Here is a 25,822-nt window from a genome sequence, read left to right on the forward strand (position 1 = left end):
TGGTTAATAATGTAATTATAAAAAGCTTACTTTGGTAAGCTCTGGAGAGAAGGTATTATTGTAAAATGTTGGCTGGTTCATTTCAGGGAGAAAATAACTTGGTTATTCATTATTAAATAGCCATTATACTGGGGTATCTTGTCCCTTTGGTCAGCAATCAACAGCTTCTTTGACTGTAATGTAATGATTCATAACTTCAAAAAGGTGTAATTACTTACATTTTAAAACGACACGGATGTGTGGTCATTTACCCTCCCACCAACAGGCGGGGCTGCAGAAGGAGCTACATTAAATATGCCTTCACAATATAACATTAGAAGAATTGATTACTTTCCCCCCTAACAAAGAACTCAATCAAGATGAACAGGAGTAAACCATTTGAGTTTCTGCACCAATAACACAGAAACTGAATCAGCAGTGCAGATATTGGTGTTCTATTTTTCCAAGGTCTGTCAAGTCAGGCTGCCTTAGAAGGAGTAGGCAGGCATGGCAGAGTAGTATTGATTTGCTGAAATCTTTAGCACTTCTCCCCACCACTTAGTAATGATCTCTGAGCATATAGCTGGGATCATAACATACACACACACACACACGCACACACACACACCATAGCTAAGGCTTCAGGGATGATGTCATGGTTTGGGCACTGCAGTCGCCGTAGCCTGCTGTAAGTGAACTTTCCTACCAAGTTAGAAAGCAACTACTCCCTCCAGTTTAAACAAGGTTGAACTCTTCTCCTGCAACGAGACTATTGAGAGAAAAAAGGCAACCGGCTAACAAGCACCGAGCGACAACAGACGTCACCGTTCCAGCAGCTGGCCTCGCAAACAGAGAGTAGACGACGCAGAGGGGACGCGTTCTCCAGAGGGCAATTATCCCCGCCATCGCAACGCGGACCAGGAGAAGCGTGCTTCCCTCCGTCGGGTAAACAGTGGAGCGCTCGGAAACCGGTTGATCCAATCACTCGTCATCCCTTCACCCCCCCCTTTCGTTCTTCCTCTTTTCTTCCTCCCCCCAGAATGCCCCATTATCTAAGCTATATGATGATCGATGAGGCTTGGCCGATGCTAATAGTAGGGGCTGGACAGAATTCAGGTACCAGGAGGGATTAGGACTGAGAGCTGGGTTGTGGTGCTGATGAGTCCGGGGAAGGAGAGAGGGGTAGCGGGACCCGTCTCACTGGGAAGGTACTAATAAGGATGCTGGGGAGAGATTAGAAGGAACATTCTCTGACATCAACCATCCATCTGGTGTTCTCTCTCTAGGGACGTGAGTCATCTTGTCATCTCGAGTTGACGAGTATATTTAAAGAGTGAGAGAGAGCTTGAGAAGGAGGATGAAGAGAGGGAGAGAGTGAAGAAGGAGGGGGAGAGAGGAGAAAGAGGGGAGGAGAGAAGAGACGAGAGAGAGGGTCTTTGTGTGGTGTCTTTGAACAGTCATGTAGTTTACAGTGAAAGCTGTCATCAACCCTGCTTCATATTTCAAGAGAACTTCTCAGTTCTTGTTCATCTGAGAATGTGTGTGTGTGTGTGTGTGGTTACCTGATGGTGATGACCTCCCCCCGGTCTCCCTGGATATTCCAGCTACAGTTCATTCCTGGGGGGTAGTTGAGGGGCCACGAGGGGCTGTAGATTACCCCCCTCCTCTCTGTATGCAGCTCCACTTTCCCACTGCAGGCCGCTACACACACACACACACACACACACACACACAATAACAAAGGGAGAAGCGAAACTCTGTTATTCCTTCATTAGGAGATTAGGTTACACTTACACCACTATTATTTCAAAAGAGATTCTCTGTGCACACATGCACTGGCAACCTACCTGGCACCTGGACACACAATTTACACATTTTTCATAGATGTTGTTCAATCACGTGTTCCAACAAGACAAGCCAGCAACATCTCTGAGAGGGGCTGGTTTCTTGTGTATGTGGGCATGTGTGTGTGTGTGTATGTGTATGTGTGTTCTCCTTATGCAGGACATAGGGTTTACAGGGCTTGCATAGCCGTCACACATCCCTCCGACAGACAAGAGGTCGGACTGCCTCAACAGAGATTTCACTTGCTCTGATGAACGGATGAAATATTCAACAGAGCTGCCTGACATCCCATGGAGAGACTGTCCTCAGAGGCTGCCATGTTCAAACGTCTTCAGATTTTTCCACCAGCTTTGGTGTGTTCAACCCTACTGACCAAAAATCAGGAGCATAAGAATTCACACTGAATAAACCAAAAAGTAAAGCCTGAAAAAAGATAAACACTAAGTAAATCAAAAATGTGGAAAAAAAACAGAAGAAAAAAAATCCACAAAAACAACTGAAAATGTAAATCCTCACCAGGGTAGAAAAGCCAAACGAGGCGTTAGCGCTGTGCTAACACGTTACAAACGTGTAAAAAGGAGAGAGAATTAGACATCCTGCAGTGTGCTTACCAAACCGCTATGTGAAGGCGCTGTGTGTGTGTGTGACATAGCAGTGGCTGATAGATGGAGTGAAAACTCAGAAGTGACGAGGATTTGACAGGCGTTGAGATACTCCCTCAGGCTCCTGCTGAATGATAGGTGTGAGTTTGCAGACGAGAGTTCTAGATTTCTTTACCAGACGAGGATTTAGTTACTTCAAACTGTAACTGAACTGTCGCTATGGCCATTCCTCAAGAACCTTAAACCAGCTAACAGTGCTATTGCAAGCCTACAAGACAAGCTAACAGTGCTATATAGCCAGCCTTCAAGACTAGCTAACAATGCTAAGCCAAGCCTTGACCAGCTAGACCAGCTTCAAACGTGGGCAAACATCTCGAGACTGATCAGAGGACCTCCAACCTTCGTATCCTGGAATCAAGTATGAGTGTTCATCATCCATGCTGTACTAAAGCTCCACAGGAGCTCTCTTCAAACCCAAGTTTACAAAAGAGGATATAGCCAGCTGCAAGGCCCGACACTAACCTAGCACACCCAGAGCCTCCGAATCATTCTCCACCTTGATCTACTAACGCAGCCTCGCCACAAGCAAGATATATCACCCCTTTCCTTATTCATGACGAGGTGTGAATTATAGATCCTCAGTACCATGTTGTAACAGCGTATCGCAGAGCTAGTGCCAGGCAGAATACTCCTCTCCCTGCCCAACTATCATAAACCTCGCATTGGCACAAGAGCCGTTGACAGGACCAAACCATATGGTGCCACAACGGGGCATTGTCTCTAGTCAGAGAGGTTCAGATCCCCCTCTATTCTCAATGGTGGTAGCACCCATCCAGGTGAGGGAAACCTGACTGTTAAATACATCATTTTCCAGCCTGTACTACAACTGTGAAGTTATGCTTGTTGTGAACATAATATTTTACAAGGAACAAGAGATGACCATGTTGTCCCTTCACGTAAGAACTTGGGGTATTCCAGTTATTTCCCAGTTTTGTTCAACTCAAGTCTACAGTTCCTAATCCTGTCCACAACAAAGCATAATCAACAACAATGGCTCCCTTACAGGCAAGGAAGGAAGCTGCTAGCTCTGCTGCTGTCTGAAGACCCCTGTGTTTGTGCATGTGCGTGTGTGTGTGTGTGTGCAATGTCATTTCCGAAGTGTCTAATTAGGGCCTGGACGGCATTTCCCACAAGTCTCTACATCAAAGCCACCAGAGATGAAGAGCATGGTGACCTCGCACAACTCTGGATTGAATGTTTTCTTCTGCTTGGTCTTCCTCTTTCTCTCTGGTTCTCCGGCACAGCCCCTCTCTTTGAATCCTCACCGTTCACCTCTTCAATCTGCAGTGCAGCACGAGCGGAAAACATCCATCTCATTAAATGTCTTGCCATCACCCAGGGGGAGGTGACACGCACGCGCACGCGCGCGCACACACACACACACACACACACACACACACCAGGGGCAAGGGGACACAGCACTGTGTCAAGGTCCTTATGGATCACACTCAAAGAAAACACATTATTAGTGGAGCAGGCCATGCACAGCGGCCACAGTAAAAGTGCACCAGGGAGCAAAGCTACTCTCTGGGGAGAGTAACTGCTGTGACTAGCTCTTAGGTACGAAATTCCACAAAGGAGGATTAAACATAGACCCTGCGCACCAATCCTAAACCCGAACATGGCGGGTAGAGAATAGGGGAGGAGGAGAGGAGAAAGGATAGAGAGCGTGTGGTGCTTCCTCGCTCTTCCCTCAGTGAAACTACTGCACCACACAGCGAGAGAGCGGTGCGATAAAAATCGAAAGAAACTTCTCCAACAAGCAATCCCCTGGAAAACGTCTGTGGTGCAATATAAACAGCAGCATCTCACTTCAAAGAAAGATCCATTACAGCAAAATCCAACATTGACTGCTCGCAAGCTTAACGTTAATTGGTTTGCTGCCGGCGGCGCTAAGGAAAGCGTCCAAGACCAGGGGGGGCGATTACGACAAACAACTCGTCAAAGACGAACCGGTTCCTGTTCTTCTTCTGTCGTCGTCCTCGAACAACCCCATCGCACGCAGACGTCACGCTCATTAGATAGTGATTGAACGATTTATTTCTTCCTATATGAAAATCGGATTCTGAAATCAGGTTGACAAGTGTTTCTCGCTCCCCCCTTCCAATCAGAGCTTCCGGATAATTCCACGGCATGCCCTCGCCTGCCGCGCTGCCTACGACGGTAATTGATAATCATCACCGGGAGACAAGTGACAGCTTACATAGAGGCTGGAGTGGAGGAGAGCACTAGAACTAGATGATCGTTATTATCAGCTTGGCCCAAGTTAGTGAGGAGTGGGGCTCTTGGCAGCACTACAAAAGCATTTGGCCATCCTCCTCTGCATTAATACACTGCAGGCATCTGAACAGTAAAACTGGACCATCTGGACCGGAGAGGGAGACGTGGAAGACCGCGAGGAGAAAGAAAAAGTAGATGGAACTTCCCACAGATCAGAACTGACATGGATCCACACCATTTGGCAGGACACCAAGCTTTCGCGGCAAAACATCACCGACAGGACCTGATGCGCTGTGTGTGTGTGTGAGCGTGTCTGTGTGTGTTCATCTGTTCAATTACTGCAATTAGCCCAGACCCAAGGGCAAGCCAGGAGAAAAGTAAACATGTGGTAGGGTGCCTGGGCCCGTGATGCATCATCTTCAGTGTGAACATCTGCCTCGCCTGCCCAACGCACCAGGCCCTGGCACCAGACAGCCTGTGCAGATCCTCGCCTAGCTTCCCGTCACAAGCCCACACGCCGGCCATGGGCAGGGCTGCCTTTGTCCCTGGTTGTCCACAGTATGTTTGGGTTTCTGCTTGTGGTGTGTGTGTGTGTGTGTGTGTGTGTGTGTGTGTGTGTGTGTGTGTGTGTGTGTGTGTGTGTGTAGATGTATGGGTGTGAGGATGTGGATGTGTGTTTTGCTTCTTCAAAAGAGTGTTTCTCTTTTCTCTCTCCTGTTCTGCTCTGGGAACCAAGCCCCCAAAGGACATGCTGCAGAACCGTGTTGGGTCTTCTCATGAGGGGGTGGGAGGTGGAGAGGGAAGGGGAGGAAGATGGTGGTGGTGGTGGTGGTGGTGGTGGGGGTATTCACCACAGATGTACCGAGAAGACACAAAGAGCCTGAGTAATGCGTGACTGAGCTCACACTGTGGGCGCTGACGTTCTTTGTTCCGAAAAACAAGTGGAGGCTGTGAGGGTGACTGTACAGGCCTCTGTTTCCCTCCTGTCTGTTCCTCTGCAGACAGGACGACAGCAAGGCTGCCTTCAACCCTGACGGGGGAGAGGGTCATTTACAGATTCCAGGGAGGTGTTTGCAGTCCCGTCTTAGAAAAATGGGGGTTTGATGTTGCCAATATTGAGAGACAAAGACAGGAAAAGCATCTGAATTTAACATATTAAACAAATTGAGCTATTTTTTTTACAGACCAAAACAGTGTAAAACAACCCTTCAGTTGAAATGTGTCTAGTTCCAGTCAAGTCTCAAACCAATTATTTGGACAAAGGACATAATGTGGAGCCGCCTATGGACTCTAAATCTTAGTTATGTCCACATTCCTCTGTGCAAACTTCCTACAGCAGGCTGAGGTAGACCACTGATGCATGGGAAGGTTATGAAAAGGTCCTTATCCATTTTACACACGTATCAATACAACATGGTTAGAGTTATATGACACTAAAGGAATAGCAGCCTATATACTTGAGATTTACATATCTATCTCCAGGAAATGATTGGTAAACAAACTCTTAAAAAAGGTTCACTCTTTGTAATCTGTCTTTTGAAGCTATTGACAAACTCCGCCAACTGACCACATGAAACACAACTCAATTTAGTTTGTCACATCTCTAAGCGACAAACTCGAACTCGTCAAAAGCAGCTACGTACTTCACGGCAAATCAAAGCCCTCAAGAGTAAAGAGAGAAGGTTTGTTTGAACACGAGTGTTCATCGGCGTGTCGTCTTCCTCGGTGTCTCCTTCATGACCTGACAAGCCCGTGCATGTGTTTAGCGGTGAGAGTGTGAGGGTACTTGTGTGAACATACAAGAAAAAGGAGGGGGGGGACTGATCCACCCAGAGGAGGTTTCAGGTTTCTAAGGACGCATCCACCCTGCTCTCAGGCTCCGCAACACCACCTTCATCCAGATCCCTTTACTCTGACCCTCCCTCCACCAGGAACCACAACACCACCTTCATCCAGGTCCCTTTACTCTGACCCTCCCTCCGCCAGGAACCACAACACCACCTTCATCCAGATCCCTTTACTCTGACCCTCCCTCCACCAGGAACCACAACACCACCTTCATCCAGGTCCCTTTACTCTGACCCTCCCTCCACCAGGAACCACAACACCACCTTCATCCAGGTCCCTTTACTCTGACCCTCCCTCCACCAGGAACCACAACACCACCTTCATCCAGGTCCCTTTACTCTGACCCTCCCTCCACCAGGAACCACAACACCACCTTCATCCAGGTCCCTTTACTCTGACCCTGCTCTCAGGCTCCGCAACACCACCTTCATCCAGATCCCTTTACTCTGACCCTCCCTCCACCAGGAACCACAACACCACCTTCATCCAGGTCCCTTTACTCTGACCCTCCCTCCACCAGGAACCACAACACCACCTTCATCCAGGTCCCTTTACTCTGACCCTGCTCTCAGGCTCCGCAACACCACCTTCATCCAGGTCCCTTTACTCTGACCCTCCCTCCACCAGGAACCACAACACCACCTTCATCCAGATCCCTTTACTCTGACCCTCCCTCCACCAGGAACCACAACACCACCTTCATCCAGATCCCTTTACTCTGACCCTCCCTCCACCAGGAACCACAACACCACCTTCATCCAGATCCCTTTACTCTGACCCTCCCTCCACCAGGAACCACAACACCACCTTCATCCAGATCCCTTTACTCTGACCCTCCCTCCACCAGGAACCACAACACCACCTTCATCCAGATCCCTTTACTCTGACCCTCCCTCCACCAGGAACCACAACACCACCTTCATCCAGGTCCCTTTACTCTGACCCTCCCTCCACCAGGAACCACAACACCACCTTCATCCAGGTCCCTTTACTCTGACCCTCCCTCCACCAGGAACCACAACACCACCTTCAACCAGATCCCTTTACTCTGACCCTCCCTCCACCAGGAACCACAACACCACCTTCATCCAGGTCCCTTTACTCTGACCCTGCTCTCAGGCTCCGCAACACCACCTTCATCCAGATCCCTTTACTCTGACCCTCCCTCCACCAGGAACCACAACACCACCTTCATCCAGGTCCCTTTACTCTGACCCTCCCTCCACCAGGAACCACAACACCACCTTCATCCAGGTCCCTTTACTCTGACCCTCCCTCCACCAGGAACCACAACACCACCTTCATCCAGGTCCCTTTACTCTGACCCTCCTTCAGCGGGGAACCTGTGAGGTCTGGGAGGAGGGGAGGCCACTTTAAAATGTGTTCGTTCAGCAGATGCTCGTGTCAGAAGTGACATACGGGGGAGTCAAAGTCAAATGCTGAGCTCTGCTCATCCTCATCTCCTGGAAGTGGCAGCGAGTCCTGATCAGTTTGCAAAGGAGAACTCGGGTGTAGGCAGTTTGAAAACGCTCAACAACATCCTGAGTTTTTTTTAAACTAATGTCACTAGTGAATCACTTTCCATTTATGAGGTACAGTGTTATACATTCAAGTTCTCTCTCTGGGCACGAGTGAGTCCGTTACTGCTTGCTGTTCGAGAACGAGACATTCAGGAATTGATGCTGTGAGGAAGCAATGATGTCATGCTGATAGAGCACTCACTTTATCAAATGCTGCGGAATGATGCAGACACGTTGGACAGTACAGTCGTGTTTACAAACTAACGCTATCGTTTAGTAGGAGGAATCAATGAAAAGTAATGATGCACAATGCAAAAGGAAAACATATGAATGTCATATTAAACAGGTTATATTTATGTCACAACGGCTAATACTAACACTTGGATAGACATTTTCTTATTTTTCTCATGATTAGAATACACTGCAGTGACTGGCATCCAGGCGTTTTTGTTGAGTGGAATAATAAGTTAAAATGCATTTTATGTGTCCATCAAGTTTTACCAAAACAATGAATGTTAATATTTTTACAAAGCACAAAGACACAACAGCCAGATAAAGTAGAGTAACTAACAAACAACAGAACCTCTTCATACTCACCAACACAAACCAAAGCGAACCGTATACATATCCATTTAATCAGCAGAAGCTTTGGCGCTCCTAACCGCTCCATCATACCAATGGCCCAGGTAATTCTTTTGTCATCTTGGCGATAATTTCAGAAACATCTGTGGTGGTTGCTCAGAAAATGTCCCGAAGCACTTGCAAATAATTGTGAGAAAGCGTCCCTCGCTGTAAAAAAATATTTATCGGGCGTACAAATTCGTGTTTACGTCGTCATTTTAGGCTGTTGAAATGAAATGCTTGCCAGGACAAAGTGATATAGCTAGCTATAGAGAAGGAGGGGGATTCGACGTATCCTCCACATGAATGGCTGGCTCCTTTCATGATTTCCGCTTTGATTGATATCCGACGGACCTAAAAAAAATTTTTTCCCGCATTAGTGGAAACCTTAACTCAATAATGCACATTATTCGCAACTACCATCTCGTTTTTCAACGCTCTAAATGTGGCGTTCTACGCATTGTGTGCATAGCACGTACCAGATACGTTTACTTTTCATTCGAGTGCCTAGTAAAGTGTCACAATGAGGGTTCCCCCAAACGACACTTTTCTCTGAAGGCTTTTCAGCAGCAAACCTACAGTCGTGACTTCACACTTCGTGACAAAATTGTTGTTGATCCGTATCTTGTGTTTCTTGAAGAATACCCGTCGAGAGATGACCGCTGAAAAATTAGCACTGTTAAACAACTTTATATTTGTGAGTTTGCTACCTAACTACTACCAATAATTCGTCATACATATGCATTTGGTCTATGCACAAATGGTTGTCCACTTCAATTCAAAATAACACATATTTCTTTACCAATGTCTCCATCCCGTTTAGGGATTCTTGATCGAATACATTGTCTCAAAGATGCCCCCGCATGGAGAAATGGCATTATTGCACTTCATTTTTTCTTGTCGTTTTAAATGAAATTTATTTTAAATTTATATAATTACTGTGAGTGTGTACTAATCGTGATCTGATAATGATTACTTTTCGTAGTTTTATTCACTAATACACCAGTGAAATTCACGTCTTTATAAACTCTCATCGCTAAAAGGCACCGCTGGGATTCGAACCCAGGATCTCCTGTTTACTAGACAGGCGCTTTAACCAACTAAGCCACGGCGCCGCCCGGAACTCTAATGACATAAAACGGTTTATATTCGTGACACATTGAAAGGTTTTATTATGTCATAGTGTGTAGACGATTTTCAATTTGAATTAATAGACAAGAGGAGGGGGCTGTGGATGGTATCTGGTTGGTGTCTTCAATCGGCAGAAAACACACTTCGTGATCAAGTCGGAAGTCTCCACTCTAGAAAGGGAGAACGGCTTTCCACACTCCTCACACTGAAAGTTAAACAGTTAAAAAGGTGCTCTACTTGTAGTTGTTAACAGTTATTTCAGGAATCAAAAATTCATAATTGACTTCACATAGTAAGGGTTATCAAACGTTTCATCAAGTGTTCTTAACTTAAATAGTAAGCCAACCTTTAGTACGTGAAAGCCCATTCCTTGAGCTTTCCTTTTCTCAATAACTTCAGGTATCTGTTCAGAGTTCTCTATATTCCACAATCTTACAGTTGAATCCTGCACAGACAGTAAAACAAACATCCAGTTGCATTACAGTGGGAAAACATTTGGAAACACAGCCACAGGGTTTGTGTCGTACTAAGCTGGAAATCCAGTAAACACGACTGACAGTCATGTGACAGTGTACAAAAGTGACTCCGCACTGTAGGTTATCCTTATCAATCATTTACTGAGCAGTGAGTTGGGTCATCACGGCTCATGACACTGAAGACACACACCTTTGAGGCAGAGGCCACCCACTTTTTGTCAGCGCTGATTGACACATCAGTCACCCAATCCAAATGTCCCTGGGAAATCAAAATTAGTAAGGTAAAAGAGAAAGCTAACACATTGCAAGCTACACATTTCATTTGGACGAATGTGAAAAGTAGGATATGTGTTCTCGAGGAGGAGAAACAGTACAACCATCCTTCAGGTCACCTTCAAGACGAGCGTTCTGCAGGAAGCCGCCATGTCCCACACGGCAACCGTTCTGTCAAAGGCTCCCGACACCAGGACAGACGCTGGTCACATTTAATCAACAAAACAGAGCGAACACTGTTCATCCCGTATAAAGAAGTTACATTATGGTGCGGGAGCCATAATTGGTTTTACAAAGCAAGTAGAGCAACGTCAAAATTCTGGTCGTCGGTACTGACAAGGACGTAGGTTTGATTATACACTTTCTGAAAAACATCAAATATGCCCCCCCACCCACCCACCCACCCACCCACTTAAAAAAATACATTACAAGTTCACAACACATCAAAACAATTAATAATAATTAAAAAAATACAGTATAGTATAAAAAATCCTATGAAAATATATAAGGACTCTCAAGAAGGTCAAGACAAAGAGCTTCTCTACACAGTTCAAGCTTACAGTCGTTGGAGAAGACACATGAGCTGATGCTGCCTTCGTGGCCCCTGCTCAGCATGGCCCCGCCACCGGAGCGAAAGGACCCCTGATGGACGTCCCACAACTGCAGGGTTTTGTCCCACGATGCACTGCAAAGCAAGTGGCCGTTGTGGTTGAAGCTGCAGCTGGAGATCACATTAGTGTGGTTGCTGTAGGGGGTGGGGGGGGGGGGGGAACAGGATGGGACTAGTTAAGGAGTGGCGTAGCCTGAGAGAAACCACACTTAGAGTGCGAAGATATACGCTAGCTTGATTGTGAGAGTTTAGAGGACAAGCAGAAAAGCATTAATGCCATGTAATCAGATGATAATGAGTGAGAAGCAAGCAAGGCTGGCGTTTGTTAGGCCCACATAAAGGCAGACACGATGTAAGCCTGTCACATGACCCACAACAACGCGAACACACAGAAAATCCAACATCAAAACACGAAATCCCTTCCCAACACCACAGACTCTATTTAGCAGGGATCGACACCTAGCAACAAAGCACTACTATACTTCTTTTTTAGGTAACATCTCTAGGCTCACGGCCAGACAGCAGTGGGTCTTTCTGCTGTGAGGGGATTAGACCAGCTTCCTGTGGTCATGTCACAGATTGGGCAGCGGCATTGCCCAGGCCCAGATCAAGACCCAGGAGGGTGCAGCGTGGAGACCACTGCTTTCAACCACTAATAAATACACTTCCCCTCTCTCCTCCTCCAGAGCCCATTCAAAGTGACAAATGGAATCAATGACCGCGAGAATCAATGATATGCAGATTTGTGGTAGGATAGGATAACTTGAGTGTATTGATGAAAGTATTGAGTTGCTTTGACAGTCGTGCATATAATGTGGGAGCCCTCCTTAAATAACTATTAATAAAAAATGATATCTGTGTGAGAAGAGGGTTTTTTATTTTATTTTATTGGTTGAAAGTGTGTTACACTGCCTGTAATGCTGTCGAAATGTTATCAGAAGTCCTAAATATAATTTGAGTCGCATCCACAATTGCACACGTAAACATCCTGATCTGAAAAATGCTGAGTAGCTGTAACGCCAGACTTCTGTACCTATTTATAGCCAGTGTGGTCTTGTTGGATACCAGGTCCCACAGTTTGATAGTCGTATCGTTAGAAACGCTGGCCACTCGCTGGCCCTGTGGATCAAACCTGCACTGAGTAATAGTTGACTTGTGGTGACCTGTAAGTAGAGAGAGACCCACAAATCACCCATCTAGTCTTGGCTGGCCTGTAGCTATAGCCTACAGTATACAGTGTGTGAAATCAACAAGGACAATTCTCACTACTGAATCACAGGTTTACCTTTAAGGTAAAAGACCCGCTCTCCGGTGTCTGTGTTGGTGAGGTAGATGGCGTTCTCTTGGTCTGAGGCGGACACCACTAGCTTCCCATCCCCCGAAGCGCTGCAGGAGGTCACAAAGCCTCCATGAGGTGCTGTCCACTGCAACACACACACACACACACACAAACACACACAGCAGGACAAGACCCTTCACCGAAACGAAAAGTACCATGACCAATGCGAGAGATTCACGACCTTTAGTGTGAAAACCAACCCATCGTGTTTAATTACCGTTAGCCTATGCAAGGAGTGGAAATGTGTTGACAGAAGGGTAATGAGAAGGTGAGTGTGAGGGGATTAACTGAATGGATTTACTATTATCTTTCCTGTCTCCAGGTCCCAGGCAACAAGGGTTTTGTCCAACGATGCTGTGAATAGCCTGTTGGGATGAGTAAGACAGAGGAATCGCTAATCACTTAATTAAACACAAAGCAGCTGTCCCAAGAAATAGGATTCAATGAGCAGCTATGTGGGAACATAAGGGGCACTGTAGCATTGCCAGTTAATTGTAATCAGTGAATTCTTTTGTGGTTATGGAGACTACATTTCTGGGCAACCCATGGATACAGTTCACTGAGCGAGCTCGACTACCAGGGTTACCTGGCAACCGTGTGTGTGCCGGTAGAGAGCACAAACAAAGAGCCAGAAAAATAAAAAAAGAAGGGGAATGGAAAATGTGATTGGAGACCTGGTGTTTATGACCATGGGGAGTCACACACACAGAGCATTTGACTCCAGTTGCTAATAATGTTGTTGTGAATTGGTTCAATCTGCCAAAATGCTACAATTCAGATGGAATACACCCTTTAGAAAATACATAGAAAGGAGAATTGTACTATTGTACTGCACTGAATTAGTTGATTTGTTGACAGGCATTCTGGCAAGGAGATTAATCCAGCAGCATGTGATGTTCCAGAGAGCAAAGGATTTGCATCAGGAATATTGTTTATTCATGAGGCATACTGATTTTAAATTTACATACAAACAAGGGCTCTGTTCATGGGCTTCAGACAGTATCATGGTAGGTAGCTTACCTGTTCTTCTTCGGAACCAAGGTACACTCAGTGATGGCAGATTTATGCCCACCTTTGAAAACCTGTAAGGAGGTCCCAGTATCAGAATCCTGCAAGGGGTCAAAGAAGTTGGTTATGCTTTGTGCTAGCTTCATGGCTACGCCTGTATTCTGGAAGGTGCGATGGATCAATAGCAATAAACTACATATTCCATATCCTCAAGTTACAGGAAGGGCCTACTGTGCAATATGTTTATGTGTGAGTTGTTATTTATTTAGCAGTTGTTATCCCCAAAAGGACATGGAATACCGGGAATTTGAACCTGCAACCTCATAATCTGCAGTTAAGCACTCTAACCACTGAGCTTTACCCCTCCTCAGAGATAATTAGTTTGTTCATCCTAATAAAATTATTCCGATAGCTGTGTCTGAGGTAATAGGATTATAATTTGTCTCAGTGAGATATTGCTTTGACGTGCTTGTAATTACCCCGCGAGGCATACCCAGAGTGTGGCAGTCTTGTCATGGGAGCTGGTCAGGACTCTCGTGTCATCAAAACAGAAGTGACAGTTGCTGACTGCATCTGTATGACCCCTGAACACCTTGATGGGAATCTGCAGAGAAATTAATCAAACAATCACATGGCTACCCATTACAACGGTTGACAATTTGCCAGGTAATCTCAAAACGTTGGAAGTGCAATAATGAGAATGTCCATCATGGAAAACAGTTCAATTACAACTCAATCAATAACCCATCTGTTAAGTCTACGCTCCTGTCAGAAATGTCAAGTTTGGTTGAAGTTTGGCCACCTGCCAGAGCTGGTGCACTGCTGCTATCCGTGCATGTTGGACAGATGGTGAAACTTCACACGGCAGAATGCCCCTACTAAGCTCTTTCCGTTTTAATGTTTACCAGCAGGTTTTATATGGAAAACGCTTCGCTAGCTAGGATTAGCTGGCAAATTCGGGTTACCTGGGAAAGCGCTTCATGCTGCCAAAGCGAAACAGTCTTTTCTTGCTCCTTACTGTCATCGTTGTTCTCGTCATTTGTTTCATCGAGCGACAAAGGGTCGATATTTTTCAAAGCCATTTATTTCTTATAGCGGAACAATCGGATATATTATCGCTGTTTAATTACCATAAATAGTACTTGTATCAAGGTAGTCAAGTTCACTCCAAAGTTTGCAACCCCAGGGGGTGGGTTACTATGGTAATATTGGAAGAACACACATCGAGGCAACCGTGTAAGCGGGTGGTCACAGTTAAATGCAATTTACTCTTCCATGTAGGCTATAACTTGAACAGACTGTTTGAATTGAACAGACATTATTTGCTCTATCTGTAAAATAATGTAGTAGCTAGTATTGGGAGCAAGTTGTTTAAAAAACACTGTTTCATAAAAAACAGCAACACAGCAAAAAAAACACTTCGTAATGACAAAATCAGCTATTATTTATTATTAAGGAGACAACAAGAATGCTTGACAAAAAAATCAGTCATAAAATATTTTTTTCTCATGCTCATCATTCTCATTACATGAGAATCGCATGGCAAATGTATGTCCTTATGTATTGAACAATACTGAACAATAAAGGATTCAAAGTACAAACATCAGTAGTCCTCACAGAGGACAGATTGTCCATCTAGAGATTCAGGTTCACTTCTGCCCACTGATGTTTTTCAACCTGGAACAGAAAGACAAGACAATATCTTTAAAGTAAAAACAAAGCACGGTAGAAAATACAACTGCATTTCCCAGAATCCTTTTGGGCTACAGCAAGTGATGACCTATGACCTTTTGAGCAGCTCTTCTGTAGACGGCCCCCCTGAGTCTCCGTCTTCCTCGCTGTCCGTTTCGCTCCCGTCAGAGGAGCTGATGACGATCACCTCCTTCTTATTCTTCTTCTTCCCTTTGTGTTTTTGCTTCTTGTGCTTCTTCTTCTGCTGTAAAAGAGAAGAAGGAAATGTAAGGGAGAGAGAGAGGGGGAGAAGACATGCAGAAATGGTCCGAGCCAGGATCAAACCCAGGGAGCTGAGTGGGCCTCAGCAGGTGCGCTACGCGTCCTAACCAGCTAGGTACCGGGACGGGGATACCAGGTGAGGTACCGGGGCGGGGATACCAGGTGAGGTACCGGGGCGGGGATACCAGGTGAGGTACCGGGGCGGGGATACCAGGTGAGGTACCGGGGCGGGGATACCAGGTGAGGTACCGGGGCGGGGATACCAGCTAGGTACCGGGGCGGGGATACCAGGTGAGGTACCGGGGCGGGGATACCAGGTGAGGTACCGGGGCGGGGATACCAGCTAGGTACCGGGGCGGGGATACCAGGTGAGGTACCGGGGCGGGGATACCAGGTGAGGTACCGGGGCGGGGATACCAGGTGAGGTACCGGGGCGGGGATACCGGGTGAGGTACCGGGGAGGCGATACCAGAATGAATCTCTTTCCAGACGTACCTTTTTCTCCTTCTTGTGTTTGTGCACCTTCTTGGCTTTGTGTTTCTCCTTGCACTTCTTCTTGTGTTTCACCTGCTTCGCAGAGGGACTCAAGGATGGCCGGCTCCCTTCAGCTAAAAGTGAACAAAAGAAGCCACGTCTGGTTATATAAATCTTGATCGAAAACGTTTAACATGTACGGACTCAAGTACACTACAGCAGAGGAGTAGGTTTAATTATAAATGCCTCTTTTTGAAAACAGAAAGAAAATACAATTATATTTCAACAGCCACGTACCCAGTTATATATATTTTCTGGTTCCATTTGAAAACAATATTAAATCATACTTTTTATGGATGAAGGGGGTGGGAGTCGGGGGCCAAACTCCTCCTCTTCCTGTGATGGAGGGGGAGGGGCAGAGGCGGCAGGGGCGGAGCCTGCAGAGGCTGTCTGCGCTTTGGTGGAGGTCAGCTCTTGAATAAGGACAAGCAACACAGGGTTAAACACTGTCGTCATCTATTTACCAACTTTCCAATATTCTCTTCAAGATTTCCAATATTCTCTTCACCTAGACTAACTACTCTTTTGCAGGCATCAAAAGAAGCACTTAGGATGGGTGACTCACAAAATTGTTTGATTTTACTGCTCTGTACCATGCATGATTTTAATTGAGATGTTATTGTTGCACTGTGGTTAAGATACTATTATTGTTGTTCACTGAGCCTGGTAGCTGAGATGTGGTTACCTTGCGATGTCATTAGTAAATACAGACTGTTCCTTGACCCTGACCAACGAAAGAACTATGGAAGTAGAACCATGGAACCATAGAACCAATGGACTTCAGATACATGGATTTTTGATCTTCTACTTTCTAAAGGAAGTATTTGTACGTCGTTTTGGATAAAAGTGTTACGCAAATCTATGAATTCTCGCCAGGATTTGAAAGAAAAAGCAGTGAGCTTTGTGTCACATCACCTGTGTGGTCGGGTTTGGTCTCCGTCCGTAATGAGGCAGCGGCAGTTTTGTTGTTGATGTTGAACAGGCTGGCCAGTACAGAGTCAGCCGTGCCTCTCCCGCCCTCTCCCTCCTCCTCCTCCTCTTCCTCCTCCTCAGACGAGGATGACTTCTCGTCTGAAGAACTGACGAAGATGGCTTTGAACAGGTCCATGGATGGCCTGCTCTCTTCCTCCTCCTCCTCCTCTTCCTTCCCAGCTTCCTGCTGTTCCTGTTCCTGTGGACACAGTGGACGACAGTGAGGACAGCACATGGTTGCAGAACATCACTGAGTGCTCGCACAACAGCAGAACCATACAAAACATAAGCGCCTTGGGGGTCAGATGGCTGAGCGGTTAGGGAGTCGGGCCATAAATCAGAAGGTTGTTGCCAAATTACGTCATGTCCTTGGGCAAGGCACTTCACCCTACTTGCCTCGGGGAGAATGTTCCTGTACTTACTGTAAGTTGCTCTTGATAAGAGTGTCTGCTAAATGACTAAATGTAAATGTTAACATATGCAACCCGAAAACCACGGTTTCGCTGCAACATTGTCTTTACCTTTTGCACGTCAACATAGACTTGCATAGAAGCCAAATTTGGCTATCCACCATCATGCATTCAGTTAGCCAAAGCTGGTTCACCCTAGGCGCCCATGAATAATTCACAACCGCAAAAACACGCAAAGGCCAACCGGGTAACCCGATCGACTGTTGTCAACCGTCCTACAAGGACAGACACAACGCAGGACGTTCGCGGTACCTTGGAGGCGGGGTCTGGTGTTGAGGCTGAGGCGGCTGGATCGTCCTGGGCCCCGGAGGCCCCAGAGGCCCCAGAGGCCTCGCTACGAGCCGCGCTGAGGAACTGGCTGAGAGGATCCTTCTCTTCCTCCGCCTTGACAGACTGGTCCCACCTGGACCTCTTCCCAGGCTCCGAGGGCTTGGAAGAGGCTTAGAAGGAGACAGAAACAGAGCTAGGATCACTAGATGATGTACACATGTTGGACATGCTAACACCACCAGCTCGTGTTCGGTTTGGAAAACAAAACACGGTTAGCTTGAGCCGAGGGCCAGGCGAGGCGGGGTTCTCTTCTGTACCTGGTGGAGGAGGCCCAGCGGCGGCCGTAGGACTGTCCAACACCGTCAGGAAGTTGAAAACTGAGAATTGATCTCTCTTTACTTTGGGCATCCCCACTATTGCAGATCTGGGGAAACCAACAACAGAGCGGTTAAGGGAAGTATGACATGGGTGTGTGGTTCTGTGTGGGTGTGTGTGTGCTTTCCTGTGTGTGTTTTCCTGTGTGTATATGTGTGTGTTTTCCTGTGTGTGTGTCTTACCCAGGGTACGGGTCGGGGATGTTGAACCTCTTGCAGAGTAGTGTGTCAGGGTGCCATTCAAACGTGTCCCTGGTGAGCTTGCCAAACATCTTCATCTTCACGGCTGCCTGCTTGTCATCCACATCGTTCTGAACACGGGGAAACAAACGTGCAGAAAAGAGGAATGCTACAAAACATACTTGGAACTAAACTGGCAAAGACCAATGGTGGTCAATATTCATCTGTGCCAAAGTAAGATAAACAAATTCAGAAAAACTCAAAATCATAAAAGGTCTTTACTTCACAGAAATGTACTTCCCATTAACAGATTTTACTGTCATTGTTATACTACTTTAACAGTTCAAATTTTGCTATGTCATGTTTTGGTGCATATCACCTCTCTTTCCTCCTGAGAGAGACAATCTCTTGGTCCCATTAACAGACTATACTGTCATGGTTATACGACTTGAAAGTTCATTTTGCTGTGTCATGCACAGCATGCATCACCTCTCTTTCCTGCAGAGATAGCTTAGCTCCTCATCACATTTACCAACTTTATAGTTGTTGCTAATAGCACAGCAACTTGCTACACCAATTGAACAGCTAAGATTTTGCTCTGTCTTGCTTTGGTGCTCATCCCTTCCACTTCCTCCTGCAGACAGCCTACCTCTTGGTCACGGGTCACCTCCACCTTGTCCCCGACCTCCTCGGTTTTCCCCCGGGTGAAGCGAGAGGACAGGGAGGAGCTGCTGGGCTTGTAGAGGAGGGCGGCGCGGACAAACTCGTCCCTCTCCCGGCCCCTCTCCCACTCTGTCATGGCAGGGTCCAGACTCTGTTCAAGAGCATCTAAGGACGACGAAGGCAACAAGAGACGCAGTCATGCTCCAGTTCGACCCTCCCGTCCTATCTCGTAGTAGTAGGCGGGGACATATACTGTAAATACTAGGTACTGTATTTGTTCCGACAGAGAAATACGATAAAGATTCTAGTCAAAGGCAAAAGTCTCCACCTTTGTCTCCCTGTTTGATCTGGTTGATGTAGAGCTCGTAGCGCGCCTGCTTGCTGGGGTTCTTCTCGAAGGGCTTGAAGGCCTGTCCGGCCTGGGCCTGGGCGGTGGGGCCGCTCCAGGCTGCAGTCACAGCTTGGTGCTCCTGCTCCCCAGGGGGCTGGAACCTCCCGGCCATGGCCTTCTGGGCCGAGGCCCTGGCCGCCGCGGCCGCCACGCCAGCAGACACCATGGCGGAGTGTGACCCCACCGAGGGGACAAAGCTGGCAGGTCCTGGTCCGCTGGAGGGTGTGGTGGCGGCGGCGGTGGTGGTGTTGCGTAGAGAGGCAAGTTTCTCTCTGTCTTCTGATTTTAGAAGGTCGAACACAGAGCTGGGTCCTGTGAAGAGCAAGGCTGATGGATGATGATAGAAATGATACTCAAGCACGCCTGTGCAGGTGCACGCTCTTGCACCTACACACTAACACCAGCTCACACACACACACACATATACCTGCTCACACACACACCTGCTCTGTCACACACACACACACACACACACAGCTGATGTACCTTGCAGTGCTGACTCCCCCAGCATATCCCTTCGGTGGGCTGAGTCTAGCTGGTGCCGGCCTATCGGCTGGCTCTGCTCCTGGGCCATGTGACCCCTGGAGGTCTTCAAGGCCTGGGCCACGATGGGGCTCACGCTGGACATATCCACCACCGGGCGGAAGTAGTGCACTGGCCGGTAGTCCCTGGGCAGGATGGGAGGGGGGAAGATCTGGAGGGATGGATGGAGGGAGGGTGCAGACAGAACACCAAACAGACGAGGTGAGAGGAAAGTTTTGTCAAGATCAGACATTCTGTGAGAAGGAAGGCGCAGGAAGAACATACGTTTCTTTCCTTTTCAGTCTCTGAGGACAGGGTGAATCCTTCCAGAATTTTACCAATGTAAGAGGCATCTCTGCTGTAGTCTGAAAACAGATTTAACACAGTATTCAATTAAGAGTTGGTTGTCGTCGTCGTCCCCCCTTACATATAAAGTTGAAACTCAAACATTGACACCGTACACACCCATTCGTAACCATTTGAACCCCACAGACTTTCAACCCTAAAATGCCATCACACACCTTTCTTTTTCTTGTACTTTTGGGGGGCGGTCCAGCCATACAGGCCGTCCCCTGGCTCCTCCCCTCCCAGCACCTTGTCGTAGTTGGACATGGTGTCGCGGTGGTAGATGTCGTCATCGTCGTCCTCCATGGCTCCCACTCCGAACGCCTGTTGGTGACACACAAGGTATTGGGTCACACACCGGCTGACCAATCACAAACAGACCCCAGAGCCTTATGGTCCGGCCAGAGGCCAGAACCAAGACTTCCAATCCAACTCTCAGAAACAAACTTCATGTGGTCAGAAAGACACAGTATTGGAACACAGACTTCCTGTAGGGGATAAGTTCAGCTTAGAGGTGGAGCACAGCATGTGACCGTACTTGAAGAGGCCCCAGGTTCAAATCTCTGTACGTCGTTTTATCCATCAAGTCTGGTAAAACAGTGATCACCTGTCCAGCCACTCCGCCCCTGCGTTTGGGCCCCTGCCGGTTGTCGCCAAACAGGCTGCTGGCCCGGTCTGAGTCCATGGTGAACAGGTTGATGTTGCCCGACCCACCGCCCCCCATCAGCGCCTGCTGGGGGTTCAGGCCTTGGTAGCCCAGCCCTTTCACGTCCACCTTGGGGGTGAAGTCAATCGGAACGACGTCCTTGGGGGCGAAGGTCACATCCACTGGAGCAAACTCGCCATCGTCCTCCTGTAGGTTTAGCAAATTTAATGAACGAAGCAAGTTATTAACGTCTTCTAATTTGATTACGTTAATTATTCATAGTAATGTCAATGTATATATTGATATGTTCAAGAGTAAACCGTCGATTTTGTTAGTGAGCCGTTACAAGAATCAGAATCAGAAGGGATTTTATTCTGCCATGAATGTTTGCACAGACAAGGAATTTACTTTGGCAGAAATGTGCATACATTAAACATATAGGAATCTTGAAACTTAAATATGTGGACTAACTATACAAAAGGAGCAAAGTCTAGCTAATACTAAGGGGATTTAGAATAAAAAATATAATATAAGTAGTAGTAGTGCAAAGAGAAGGATACAATAGTGCAAATTGCAATGTGCAGGGTGTCATGTGCAGATTGTGATTTTAAAAGTAACACTTACCTCAGATTCTTCAGAGCCATTTGGTGGCAAAACACATCCATAGCCTCTTCTAGCTGGTTCTGTGAGCACAATTAGTTTTTAAGAGCGCTGCCTTCTTTAACCTGAGATATAGATAATCACCGATCAAGCTGAATGCGTAGCGACATGGCTGGTATCAGCATCAGGAGGGAAAACTTACCCTCCTTCTGCCGAAGGGCCTTCCTCTTCACCCGTGGCCCCACCCCCTGGCCGTCCTTCCACCCCATCTTCCTCAGTAGCTCCACCCCTATGGACGACCTACCAATCACAGCAGCAACAACACTGACCGGTTAGAGAAGTCATTGCAGCATCTTCACACTGATCACAACGAAACTTTTAAATCATGTGAAGTGATCATAACAACAAGGCTTTCAAATATGAAGCTTGTTTATTACTTGGCTGGCGAGACCAGATCTTCCAGAAGTGTGTCACCAGGTATGGGGGCAGACATGGAGGTAATAGCCCTGGCCTTGTCCCTGATCTGATCCCTCCTCCTGGATGCAAATTCATCTGTGGTCGTGATCTCTCTGGGCGCGATACCATGCTCCCCAAGGTCCTGGAGTTATCAGTAACACGAGGAGAGTAAGAGATGCCATTAAGTAAATAACATAACTGACTGTTAGGAGTCTAGGGTGACAAACGCTTTGTCTGGCAGGGTCATTTATGTTTTGTTAAACTTGCATACCTCCTCGTCCATGAAGTCTTCCGGTCTGGCATTTTTTTTCTCCGCTTTTTGCTGTCTGGATGAAAGAAAGGTCGAAGGTGTCCACCCTGCAGAATGAAACGATTCGTTGCTATCATCCTATTCGGTATGTTTCGCTTCTAACTCGTGCTTCCCATGGCATGTAACGGTCTGAACAAACCTTCTTTGGTGCCGACAGTGTTGAAGTAGCCCGCGGAGAAGCCTCCGGTGAAGGCTCCGTGAAACCTCTGGTAGCGACCCTTCTCATCCTTCACCGTCTGGTCGTGCAATGGAACTGGCCTTTTCAGGGGCTCGTCTGCAAAACATGCATCACGATTACATTGCACAGTGTATTCATCAAAAAGACATGCTCTGTGCTCAAAGATGATCATTTCAACTCCCTTTCTGTGACTATCTAGGTTCTTTCCACAAGAACCAAGATGGTTTGGGTTAGCTGGCTCGTTAATTTAAGGGACATTCCGACGAGAGTCAGTGTTCCGACTGTCCCACTGTCCTACAACTGTATGAACTGGGTCAGTATCAGTGGATGGTCAGCGGGTTAGCTTGCTGGCTACGTAGAGAGCTACTAGTCTAGGGCGGTGAGTAAGGCCAGTGATATTTATCCTCACCATTAATAACTATTAGTACAGGCATGGGAAAACACATAATCTGATTCACTATGAACACGCTCTTACCTTCCTCGAGAGGCTCTAAAGGTATGCCATAAGTAACAAAATCCTCATCGTTGTCGCTGTCGGACGCCATGTTTGTTTCACTTGTTACGCTAACTACGGAAGCCCATTAGGTCATGAACGTTTTTTCCGAACCTGTTAAACTGCTAAACGAGTTTTTGATAGACATTGCGAGTTTCCCCCCCGTACCTTGTCTGCCTGAGGGTGGCATAGGTGGTCTCAGCTTCAGGCCTTGCATATCGTATAACAACTTTATATATGTATATTTTAAGATATTATACAAATGTTAATACGATCAATTATTTTGCCCATTTTGCCCGGTAAGTAAGTAAGTAAGTAAGACTTTATTTATATAGCACATTTCATACAAGAATTGTAGCTCAAGGTGCTTTACATAAAATCAATAAAAACTATAAAAACAATAATACAAGTGATTAAAGTCATAATTAAAATAGCAACAATAATATAACTAATAAAAGGAGTAAAACCCTTCTAAGATAAAATTACTTAAATGCTTCGGTAAAAAGGTAGGTTTTAAGCTGTCTTTTAAAAATGTCTAGCGTGTTTGCTTCCCTAATATTTATGGGTAATTTGTTCCATAGTTTTGGGGCGTAATTAGCAAAGGCCGAATGACCAATCTTGTTATGCCTGCTTTTGGTGACCTCTAATAGGCCTGCATTTGATGATCGCAGTGTTCTAGCTGGTGTGTAGTTTATAAGGGAGTTAGCAATGTAGCTAGGTCCTTGTCCGTGTAGAGCTTTGTATGTGAGGAAAATGACCTTAAAGTCCATTCTGAAAGTGACAGTTTTGGTTAATAATCTAGCTGCAGAATTTTGAATGAGCTGTAGTCTTTCAGTGGTTTTTTAAGACCAGTGAAAAGTGCGTTACAGTAGTCCAGCCGGCTGGATATAAAAGCATGAATTAACTTCTCTGCATCATTTTGGTTTATGAATGGTGGTACCTTTGCTATATTCCTCAGGTGAAAGAAAGCTGTTTTGGTCACTTTATTTATGTGAGAGTTGAAATTCAAATCTGAGTCCAGGATTACACCGAGACTCGTTAGAGACTCGAGACTCGGTAATGTTTATTGCCGTACATCATTGCATATACCTACAGCCTACAGTATTTCCAAATACACTTATTTCACACCAAATACATAATATCTGCTATCTGAAGAGGATTTAAAAACAATACAACCACAAATCACATCCATGCGAAAAAGAGTGTAAGAGAGGGGGCACTAATACCTGTGTGTGTGTGTGTGTGTGTGTGTGTGTGTGTGTGTGTGTGTGTGTGTGTGTGTGTGTGTGTGTGTGTGTGTGTGTGTGTGTGTGTGTGCAACACACAGACTGAGACGTTGGTGGGAGAATACCATCCCAGAGCAGAACAGTGGTTATCAAATGTTCAGCCAGAGCACACAGTACTCCAGAGTTTGTTTGCTTTGAACCTGAAATCATTGACATTCCTGCTGTTGTAAAAAAAAAAAAAAAAAGAAGACTGCAAGAAAACCAAACTCAGCACAAAATCACATCAAGATAACAATGTCAAATAGGCCCCCAGACACACAAAAAAAAATCTTCCTCGCTCTTTACTTCGCAATACAACCTCCCCCTAAAAGTTGAAAACCTCTCTCTCCAAAGGGATAATCGTGACCTTAATCACCTTTTTCTCTCTACTCACAACAGCCATGACAGTTTGCTTGAAGCCCAAGCAGAGAAACAAGATATAAGGTGGAATATTGACCCCTGGAGAATATTCTAGACCTTCCTTGAGGTTAAAGTTTGGGTCTAAATTGATTATTATTCATAACTCAATTATAATTGAGTTATAAAGTCAGTGCCCACTGACCACCAGAGATCTGGGTTCAGGAGGTTACACTATTGGTGTTATATATTGTCCTCGTTACTTCGTTCTTTGGAAACCAAGTTGCGATCAGGTTTCTTGAGTCCACAAGTCAAACTTGCTTACTTTGATAGCTCCCCCAGTGAAGGTCACTTGGAAAAGACATTGTTCGCTTTCAAAAAGTGGTGTCTAAATCAATATGAGTCATCTGTCTCAGTGTAGCTATCTATTATTTGAGGGTTGGGCCTATTGCTGCACAGTAAACGCCACCTGGGTGTTGACCATAGTTTAACCTCCCACTCTGAAGAACCACTCGAGTCCGTCCGTCCGCTCTTGGTGCTTAACACGTGCCAGATCACATCCTTGCTGTCCCTTAGGACAAATCCTTTTGCAAAAAAATAGCCTGTTTCAAAACCAGAGGGGGGACTCTAACTGTGAAAGGGTAGATAGCTGACCCCCAGTTCCCTGCAAAACCCCCTGGAGATCTGGATAATTCAACAAATGCCTTGTGGTGATAGTTTAACCCTTTCTCACATGAATGAAAACACACTCACACGATACAAACACACGCCCACTTCTTCTCCAATACCACTTAGCATGAGGATATGGAACTCCAAATTCCGATCTGACATCTGGCTATGAACCAACTGGCTTTGTCCTTGAATCTACAGACATGTTTTCTTGAGGGCCCCACGCCAACATTATGAACAGCCGTCTCACAGTAAAGAGACATAATAAAAATCCTATTGGCTGTGAGGATCAGACAAGGACAGTTGTAAAAGTGTCTGCAAGGTGTGTCACCTGTGATTCAGCATGATCTGACCTGGCTATGAGGCTGGCATGTTCCTTGGCTAAACTTCAGCCTATCCAACATGATCCCACCCTTCTAAATTAGAAAAGGTTAATGTCAGTTTGGATGCAAGCATCTGCTAAATAACTAAATTTTTATACTCAGCATTGACTGAATTTGTGCCTAAATTATGTACTGAATATGAACTTAAATATGAACTATTCTGCAATGTGTTCAACTCAACAGATGTTGGAGTGTAACTGTTTATTCAACATGTACATTGAGAAAGGTAAAGGTAAGCATTTTATGAATTGCTTGTCAA

At 46.1% G+C, this 25,822-nt stretch overlaps 3 protein-coding genes and 1 non-coding gene across 7 annotated transcripts in view; all 4 read right to left on the minus strand.

The window, feature by feature from the left end:
* The window catches only part of lrp3 (low density lipoprotein receptor-related protein 3), a 21,531-nt gene extending 11,776 nt beyond the window's left edge, over window positions 1–9,755 (minus strand). For both annotated transcript variants that reach the window (XM_084681837.1, XM_084681835.1), the window contains exons 1-2: window positions 8,672–9,755; window positions 1,542–1,680 (exon numbers count right to left, since the gene is read on the minus strand). In XM_084681837.1, the coding sequence (XP_084537963.1) occupies window positions 1,542–1,680; window positions 8,672–8,747 (215 nt within the window). In that variant the 5' untranslated portion in view covers window positions 8,748–9,755. The remainder of the gene's footprint in view (window positions 1–1,541; window positions 1,681–8,671) is intronic.
* On the minus strand, window positions 9,737–9,810 carry trnat-agu (transfer RNA threonine (anticodon AGU)). Its single transcript has one exon. It is a non-coding gene; the product is annotated as a tRNA-Thr (tRNA).
* A 27-nt stretch (window positions 9,811–9,837) lies between these two features.
* LOC146246546 (WD repeat-containing protein 88-like) lies at window positions 9,838–14,807 on the minus strand. 2 transcript variants are annotated; one of them, XM_084681838.1, is made up of 11 exons: window positions 14,498–14,807; window positions 14,026–14,136; window positions 13,545–13,633; window positions 12,826–12,889; window positions 12,471–12,609; window positions 12,219–12,348; window positions 11,136–11,320; window positions 10,695–10,777; window positions 10,493–10,561; window positions 10,173–10,271; window positions 9,838–10,031 (listed from the first exon to the last, which is right to left on the minus strand). In XM_084681838.1, the coding sequence occupies exons 1-11, from the start codon at window positions 14,612–14,614 to the stop codon at window positions 9,903–9,905; spliced, it is 1,215 nt and encodes a 404-aa protein (XP_084537964.1). In that variant the 5' UTR covers window positions 14,615–14,807; the 3' UTR covers window positions 9,838–9,902. The 2 variants fall into 2 exon arrangements, with proteins under 2 accessions (XP_084537964.1, XP_084537965.1); XM_084681839.1 differs by lacking the exon at window positions 14,498–14,807 and having other exon boundaries at window positions 14,012–14,063.
* Window positions 14,808–14,958: 151 nt separating this feature from the next.
* gpatch1 (G patch domain containing 1) lies at window positions 14,959–22,968 on the minus strand. 2 transcript variants are annotated; one of them, XM_084681834.1, is made up of 20 exons: window positions 22,872–22,968; window positions 22,358–22,492; window positions 22,180–22,265; window positions 21,890–22,050; window positions 21,655–21,752; window positions 21,477–21,535; window positions 20,814–21,059; window positions 20,383–20,530; window positions 20,147–20,226; window positions 19,826–20,033; window positions 19,277–19,651; window positions 18,935–19,113; window positions 18,289–18,416; window positions 18,049–18,155; window positions 17,714–17,901; window positions 16,935–17,190; window positions 16,307–16,432; window positions 15,981–16,093; window positions 15,320–15,465; window positions 14,959–15,209 (listed from the first exon to the last, which is right to left on the minus strand). In XM_084681834.1, exons 1-20 carry the CDS (start codon window positions 22,939–22,941, stop codon window positions 15,182–15,184), a joined length of 2,937 nt encoding a protein of 978 aa, XP_084537960.1. In that variant the 5' UTR covers window positions 22,942–22,968; the 3' UTR covers window positions 14,959–15,181. The 2 variants fall into 2 exon arrangements, with proteins under 2 accessions (XP_084537960.1, XP_084537959.1); XM_084681833.1 differs by having other exon boundaries at window positions 15,320–15,468.
* Between the last annotated feature and the right edge of the window lie 2,854 nt (window positions 22,969–25,822).

Source organism: Hypomesus nipponensis, chromosome 19, assembly GCF_054491055.1.
Source record: "Hypomesus nipponensis isolate SF chromosome 19, ASM5449105v1, whole genome shotgun sequence".
Lineage (NCBI taxonomy): Eukaryota > Metazoa > Chordata > Actinopteri > Osmeriformes > Osmeridae > Hypomesus > Hypomesus nipponensis.